We start from the raw sequence: 8,304 nt of genomic DNA, 5'->3' as shown, positions 1-8,304 counted from the left end.
CTAGGGGGGGGAAGCCTCCTGGACTTTTGCATCCTTTGCCTACTCCTTCCAGGCCGTGGGAAGTGGTTTCTATGGACTTTATCACTGATCTCCCTGTGAGCAAGGGGAACACTGTTATTTGGGTGGTGGTTGATCTGTTAGGGGGGGGGAACCTCCTGGACTTTTGCATCCTTTGCCTACTCCTTCCAGGCCGTGGGAAGTGGTTTCTATGGACTTTATCACTGATCTCCCTGTGAGCAAGGGGAACACTGTTATTTGGGTGGTGGTTGATCTGTTTTCTAAGCAAGCCCATTTCATTCCTTTCCCTTCGTTGCCTACCGCACAGAAGTTGGCTGCGGCGTTCATGTCTCATGTGGTGAAAATCCACCAATTGCCTACTAAGTTAATTTCTGACAGGGGGACCCAGTTTGTTTCTAAATTTTGGAAGGAACTCCTCGCTATTTTGGGGGTGGAGCAGGGGCTCAGCAGCGCTTATCATCCCGAGACTGACGGCCAAACAGAAAGGGTTAATCAAACTTTGGAGCAGTACCTTCGTTGCTTCACTAATTACCAACAAAATGATTGGGCTGATTTGTTACCCCTGGCTGAATATTGTTACAATAACACTGTGCATAGTTCGACTGGCATGTCTCCATACAAGGCTGTCTCTGGGTATGACAGCCCCCCCCTTCCTTTCCTGGAGGGGGTCTCTGACCGTCCCGTGGGTGATGCTAATACCTGGTGTTCTTCTCTGAGAACTGCATGGCCACTTTTGTGTCAAACTCTCGATGCTGCTAAAGCAGCTTATAAGGCCCAGGCAGACAAGGGTAGGGTGGTGGGATTTGATCTGAAACCTGGGGACCTTGTGTATGTTTCTACCAAAAACATAAAAATGTTGCGCCCTAGCAGGAAACTGGGTTGGAAATTTATTGGGCCGTTCAAGGTGCGCAAGGTGATTAATGATGTTGCTGTTGATGTTGTATTGCCTAAGAATTTGCGTTCTCTGCATTCTGTATTTCACATGAGTTTGCTGAAGAAGGATCCTGGCACCTCTCCATGGAGGCCAACTGTTTCTCCCCCGCCTCCGATCATCCTTGAGGGGGATGAGCATTTTGAAATCGCTGATATCCTTGATTCCAAGCTGAAACGTGGTAAACTCTGGTACCTCATTGAATGGGTTGATTTCGGTCCCCAGCACCGCGAATGGGTGGAAGAAGGGGATATTCGGGCCCCTTACCTGCTTCGTTGTTTCCACAGGAAGTTCCCGGACAAACCGGGAGGTCTCCCGCCCAGCCCGGGAGGTCTCCCGCCCAACCCGGGAGGTCTCCCGCCCGACCTGGGAGGTGACGGTTAAAGTGTGTTTTTGAGGGGGCAGTATGTCAGCAAGCTGCCATGGTGTTCTGTGTAACTTCTGGTTGTACATATGTGATCCCTGTCCCTGCCAGCTGGCCTATGTGTTTTCCTGCTGTAATGCCAAAGTAAAACAACTGGAGGATGTGAGGGGGAGAGTATGCTTCGCTGCTAGCTTGTTACTTATCTAGCCTGAGAACTGCACCTGTGTTATGTCTACTGTTCGCCTGGTTCCCAGGACCTGAGCAAGCAACCGTTTTCTCCTGCCCGCCGGCGGGAACGTTATCCATTTTGTACTCAGTTCTAACAAGGAACGTGTTTGAGTATCTTTCCAATGCTTTGAAATAAACTTTACTTTCTTTGAAACGTGGATTTATTCTCGATGCTTGGGGATCCAACAGTAATGAGTGTGGTGACAGTAGTGATGATTGATGATGATGATGAATAAATCTGCCATGGCTGGCAGGAACTCTCCCTAGTCTCAGGCAGATGCCTTCCCAGTTTGGACTTTTGACTTGATGCACCTGTCTTAAAGGCCTATTTTGCCCTTTTAGGGAGGGAGCCTTGGGACCAGGCTTGACAAGGGTTGCCAGTGCCAGGCTGGGGAATTCCTAGAGATTTTGGGATGGACTCTAGGGAGGGCTGGGTTTGGGGAAGGGAGAGGCCTCAGCTGGGTACAATGCCAGAGTCCACCCTCCAAAGCAGCCATTTTCTCCAGGGAGACAGATCTCTGCTGTCTAGAGTCCAGTTGTAATTCTGGGCGGTCTCCAGGTCCCACTTGGAGGTTTGCAACCCGAGGCCTGGCAGCAGTCTAAGGTTGCCAGGTCCCCCCTGGCCCCTGGCAGGGGACCGGGGGGTGTCAGGTTGCTAGATCCAGGCTAGGAAATTCCTGGAGGTTTGGGGGTGGACCCTGGGGAGAACAGGGACCTCAGGTACAATGCTATAGAGTCCACCCTCTAAATCATCCATTTTCTCCATGTGAAGTTATCTCTGTAGTCTGGAGATTAGCTGTAATTCCAGGGGATCCCCAGGTCCCACCTGGAGGCTGGCATCCCTAGGCAGCACCCTCTGGGTGACTTGATACCACCTGACTTGCATGACTCAACTAGGCCTTGCTACTCTTCAACAGCAGCCACCCTATGAAAGCCAGTGAGGTGCCGCAGTTAGAGCTTCAAAGTAGAGTCTGCAGGACCCAGGTTCAAATCCCCATCTTGCAATGGAAGCTGACTGGGTGATTTTGGACCAGTCATATACTTTCCCACTAACCAACCTCACGGGATTGTTGTGCAGATAAAAAGGAGGTGAGAATAATGGAAGCTGCTTTGGTCCCCAGTGTGGAGAAAGACTGTAATTTTCCTAGGTAAAGGCTGTGGGGGAGGAGCGTGGAGACGGACAGCTGAAGACAGAGAGGTTGGCTGCTGGGTGGGAAGGAAATTGTGCTGCCAACTCCAAGCTGGGAAATTCCTGGACATTTGAGGGGTGGATCCTGGGGAGGGTGGGATTTGAGGAGGGAAGGAACTACAGACCAGTATGATGCCACAGACTCCACCCTCCACACCAGGAGGTTTGTGGCATTATACCCTGCTGAGGCGGCTTGCCTCCCCAAGCCTCACTGTCCCAAGGCTCCACTCCCAAATCTGCAGGAATATCCCAAACTGCAGCTGGCAGCCCTAAGCTGAATTGATCACTGTAGCTGGGAGATCCACTGTGATTCCCAGAGTGCTGCCACTGCTGTTCTGGGGGGAAGAGGAAGCAGGCCGGAGGCTGGGAGAGTGATGGGGGCAGAGAGTGATGGGGACAGAAAGAGAGAGAAACAGTGATGAGGTAGGGAGGCGGAAAAACAACAGGTCAGAAAGAGAGAGGAAGTAACATCCATGGAGGGGAGAGAGAGAGATTAAGAAAGGAGGGGCGGAAGGGAGAAAGAGTGTCAGAGAGGTAGGGGGAGAGGGGAGGAAGGAAAGGTGTGAGGAATGGGATAACCATCCCACAAGTTTCTTGTGGGTTTCCACTTGTGTTTTGTATGTTTGTAAATTTAAATTTAAAAAAATTCAGGCTCGCTCACAACTTTTAGCCTCGTAGATTTTTTGGCTCACAATTTTTGCTCACCGCCGTTGACAGATTAGAGAGATCATTCATCACGACCACCATGGATACCCCCTTCCTGCTGCATTGAAGCAGCCCAGGTGTTCTTCCCACCTTCCCTCGTTACTGAAATATCATCATCCTTGCTTCCACCTGTGCTCCCACCCAGTGGAGATTGGCATCCAGATGGACTAGAAACAAGCGTTTAAAAATTCAGCTATCCAGGATGTTGGACCCTGAGCCCAGGAGATCAGTGCACACAGGGTGCAGGGGCCAGATTCAGGGCCCTCCCTCTTGACAGGGCCATTCCTTCCAAAAGGAAGCAGGAAGTGGCACTTTTCTAAGACCACTGCAGCCGAGGAGGAGAGGAACCCCCAATGCCTGGGCTGACCACAGCTCACAGCTGGGCTTTTCACATGCCTGGAAACAAGTGGCTACTGCTTGCTGTGTTGGGGGGAACAGGCAGGGCTTTCTCCTAGGGCCAGGAACAGAGCTACCCCATCCATCCAACCTTGTGCACGAACCTTTCCAGAATGCATAAGCCGCCACAGGAAAGAAAGGCAGTTGCAGGAAGACTTCACAGTAGACGAACGACTGAAACCAAGCAGGGCACTGTGCCATCAAGGGGTCCTTGAATGAAGTCGTGTACCACTTGAGCAAGTCTGTCAGCTGAGGGGACACAAAAGGTCAGAAAATGTATTTACTCCATTTATACCCCCCGCCTTTCTCCCACTCATCGGCTAGTTGTGTGAGTCACACAGCAACCTCGTTTATTCCCTCAGCCGGTTCCTGCTTCCATTCATCCCCACCACCACCACCCGTCCCAAGATGTCTCCAGCCATGGCTTGTATGCAGGCTGCCCCTGGAATGGCCCCAGGAAAGTGGCCTCGAGTCGCAGCCCAGGGATGGTGGCCTCAAAGGGTTCTCAAAGCAAGAGTCGTTCAGTGTTGGCTTCCCCTTGCCAGCCTCTGCACAGCAACGCTGGACTTCCTTGGTGCTCTCCCGGTCACGTCCTAGCCCGGAGGGACCCTGCTTAGCACCCGAGAGTCTCAAGAGCTGAGGCAGCCCTGCTCTGCCACTGTCGGAGAGACCCCGGGCTGCCTCGGGGCTTCCCCGTCCACATCCTAGCCACGGCTGACCCCACTTCTCTTCCAAGAGCTGAGGAGATTGGGTTGGCCTGAAGTGCCCGGGCCAGGTGGCTCAGGAAAGCTAGTTTTCTGGGGAAGACTGTCCGGCCAAGGGCTTTCTAAGAGATACCCCCCCCTCCCTCCTCCCTCCCCCCAGGCCTGGAAATGGGTGGGGCTAGCTTTGGCCTTGCAGGACCCGCTGGAATCCCCTGCTGCGGAAGAGGCAGGCCAGGCAGGGCCCGGAACGTCTTAAACATCGAGGAGAGCGACGGGCGCCGGCGCGGAGACTCACGGCCCGCGGGTGGAAGCGCGACGAGACCGCCTGGGCGTCCAGCAGCAGCGTGACGGGGATGTGGCTGAGGAAGTAGAGCGCGAAGAGCCGCTCCAGCGCCCGCGTCGCCGCCGCCGCCATCGCGCCCCCTCGGCTCCCCTACAGCGAGGGGGCGGGGCTGCCCCGGCCACCACCCCGCCGCCGGGCCCTGAAGGCGGCCTCGCCGAGCCTCGCGCGGTCGGTGCGCCTGGGAGTGCGCAGGCGCGCAGCAGGGGGCGGGGAGGGGGCGGGGCGGCCACGTAGGTGAGCGCGCAGAATCGAGCGTCCCACACAGCTAAGCGCCCGGCGGCACCTTTCAGACCGGCCCCGTCTTCTTCCCCTCGTGCGCGCGCGCAGGAAAGCTCCCCTCCGGAATAAAACTCTGTGGGTCTTGACTGGGTGCCGCTGGGCGCTTAACGCCGCCCGCCGCGCGGCTGCCCGCCTTGGTCTGGATGGAAGAAGGCCGCCAGCCAGCCAGCCAGCCAGCCACTCCTCAGGGAGGTAGTCTCGCGCAGGGGGGCTGTGGCGCCTCTGTGGCGCTTTAGTGTCTCCCCTTTTCAGAATACTCTCTCAGAATACTGAATGGAAGGCAGGGAATAGTCGGATGTTTGACTGACCTGCGGGGCTCCCGCCTCGAAGAAGAAGAGACTGGACTTATACCCCCATGGCCCTTCACTACCCAAAGGTGTCTCAGAGCGGCTCAAAATCTCCTTTCCCTTCCCCACAACAGACACCCTGGGAGGCAGGTGGGGCCGAGAGAGCTCTGACAGAAACGGCGCTTTTTCAAGGACAGCTCTTATCAGAACTACAGCTTGCCCAAGGTCATCCAGCAGGTGCAGTGGAGGAGTGGGGAATCAAACCCGGCTCTCCCAGATTAGAGTCCGGCACTTAACCACTACACCAAAAGAAAGTAAAAATGCTAGTTAAGTGTTGATTTCCTTTAGGATTGACTGATTCAATCTCCTTGCAGTCCAAGGGACTCTCAAAAGTCTTCTCCAGCACCATAATTCAAAAGGATCTATTCCTTTTCATTATGCCGTCCAGGTTTGTCATCGCTTTCCTCCCAAGGAGCAGGCGTCTTTTAATTTCATGGCTGCAGTCACCGTCTGCAGTGATCTTGGATCCCAGGAATGTGAAGTCTCTCATTGCTTCCACATTTGCCAAGGAGTGATGGGGCCGGATGCCATGATCTTAGTTTTTGTGATGTTGAGTTTCAAGCCAACTTTTGCGCTCTCCTCTTTGACCCTCAGCAATACGCTCTAAGTCCTCTTCACTTTCTGTCATTAGAGTGGTATTGTCTGCATATCGGAGGTTGTTGATGTTTTCCCCAGCAATCTTAATTCCCATTTGTGATTCATCCAGGCCGGCAAGGTGACAATATACATCCTTGTCCTACTCCTTTTCCGATGCTAAACCAATCAGGTGTTCCATATCTTGACCCTTATACAGGTTTCTCAAGAGACATGTGAGGTGGTCTGGTACTCCCATCTCTTTAAGGACTTGTAACTCAGCTGGGATACCATCACCTCCACTAGCTTTGTTGTTAGTAATGCTTTCTAAGGCCCATTTGACGTTGCATTCCAGGATATCTGGCTTAAGGGCAGTGATTACACCATCGTGGTTGTCAAGGACATTGAGGTCCTTCTTGTATTGTTCTTCTGTGTATTCTTGCCATCTTTTCCTAATCTCTTCTGCTTCTGTTAGGTCCCTACTGTTTTTGTCCTTTATCATGGCCAGCTTTGCATGGAAAAGTTCCCTTGATTTCTCCAATTTTCTTGAAGACCTCTCTAGTCCTTCCCATTCTATTGTTTTCTTCTATTACTTTGCATTGTTCATTCAGGAAAGCCTCCTTATTTCTCCTTGCTGTTCTCTGGAAATCTGCATTCAGTTGGGTAAATCTTTCCTTTTCACCTTTGCCTTTCGCTTTCCTTCTTTCCTTTGCTATTTGTAAAACCTCATCAGATGCTTTCTTGCATTTCTTTTTCTTTGGGATGGTGCTGATTGCTGCCTCCTGTACAATGTCACAAACCTCCGTCCATAGTTCTTCAGGCACTCTGTCTATCAAATCTAGTCCCTTAAACCTATTCTTCACCTCCACTGTATATTTATCAGGGATGCGATCTAGGTCAAACCTCAATGGTCTAGTGGTTTTCCCAACTTTCTTCAGTTTAAGTCTGAATTTTGCAATGAGTAGCTCATGATCTGAGCCACAGTCAGCTCCAGGTCTTGTTTTTACTGACTGGATAGAGCTTCTCCATCTTTGACTGCAAATGATATAGTCAATCTGATTTCGGTGTTGCCCACCTGGTGATGTCCACGTGTAGAGTCGCCTCTTAGGTTGTTGGAAGAGGGTGTTCGCTATGACCAGCGTGTTCTCTTCACAAAACTCTGTTAGCCTTTGCCCTGCTTCATTTTGTTCTCCAAGGCCAAACTTGTCTGTTATTCTGGTTACCTTTTGTCTTCCTACGTTAGCATTACAGTCCCCTATGATGAGGATGCCTTGAATTCGGACCGAGATCATTCTGTCATTTTTGAGATTGTATCCCATTACTGCCTTCTGCACTCCTTTGTTGACTGTAAAGGCCACACCATTTTTTCTATGGGATTCTTGGCTACAGTAGTAGATATAATGGTCTTCTAAGTTAAATCTGCCCATTACCATCTACTTTAGTTCACTGATTCCCAAGATGTCGATGTTCAGTCTTGCCAACTCATTTTTGACCACATCAAGCTTCCCTTGATTCATAGATCTTACATTCCAGGTTCCTATGCAGTATTACTCTTTGCAGCATCGGACTTTCCTTTCACCGTCAGACACATCCACAGCTGACCGTCCTTTGGGCTTTGCCCCAGCCGCCTCACTCGTTCTGGGGTTACTTATACTTGCCCTCTGCTCTTCCCCAGTAGCATATTGGACAGCTTCCAACCTGAGGGGCTCATCTTCCGCCGTCATATCTTTTAGCCTTTTGTTGCTGTCCATGGGGTTTCCTTGGCAAAGATACTGGAGTGGGTTGCTGTGACGACCTCTTCTCTGGGGAGGTCTGGTTTTACTTTAAACCGTTCTTTATATTTTGCTCTACTGGGTAATCTGGCTGCCACCAGGAAATTTTAGGCTTTCCAAACCTTTATACTTTCTTCTTCTGGTTTTGGTATTGTGACCCAGGGTCTGGGCTTTCGAGGAACTATGTGTTTCCTGAGGAAAAATGGATCAGGCTTCTGGGATAAACTTAAATAAAAAGGATTTATTTGAAGAACAGAGTAAGAAGTTGTTTAAACTGTAACTGTTTTGGAAATAGGTATTTGTAAGTACTTTAGGTCAACTGTATCACACTCTTTGTAACTTTGACTCTTTTTAAGAACTGTAGATTCACTTTACAGATATAAGCTCCTTTCTCTCTCACACTGTCATGGCACAGCACTTTCAGTTATCTCTCAGGGATTTATGCATATAACTTT

General features: G+C 51.1%; 1 protein-coding gene across 1 annotated transcript in view; it reads right to left on the bottom strand.

Annotated features, from left to right (window-relative positions):
* Positions 1 to 5,053, bottom strand: part of TMEM97 (transmembrane protein 97) — an 11,114-nt gene extending 6,061 nt beyond the window's left edge. The window contains exons 1-2 of the mRNA XM_015421932.1: positions 4,831 to 5,053; positions 3,936 to 4,080 (exon numbers count right to left, since the gene is read on the bottom strand). Coding sequence (XP_015277418.1) covers positions 3,936 to 4,080; positions 4,831 to 4,950 — 265 coding nt within the window. The 5' untranslated portion in view covers positions 4,951 to 5,053. The remainder of the gene's footprint in view (positions 1 to 3,935; positions 4,081 to 4,830) is intronic.
* Between the last annotated feature and the right edge of the window lie 3,251 nt (positions 5,054 to 8,304).

The sequence above is a fragment of the Gekko japonicus genome, unplaced genomic scaffold, assembly GCF_001447785.1.
Source record: "Gekko japonicus isolate JY-2015 unplaced genomic scaffold, Gekko_japonicus_V1.1 scaffold43, whole genome shotgun sequence".
In the NCBI taxonomy this organism is placed as follows: domain Eukaryota; kingdom Metazoa; phylum Chordata; class Lepidosauria; order Squamata; family Gekkonidae; genus Gekko; species Gekko japonicus.
Note: the sequence above shows the minus strand (reverse complement) of the source record. Positions and strands in the feature narration are given on the sequence as shown.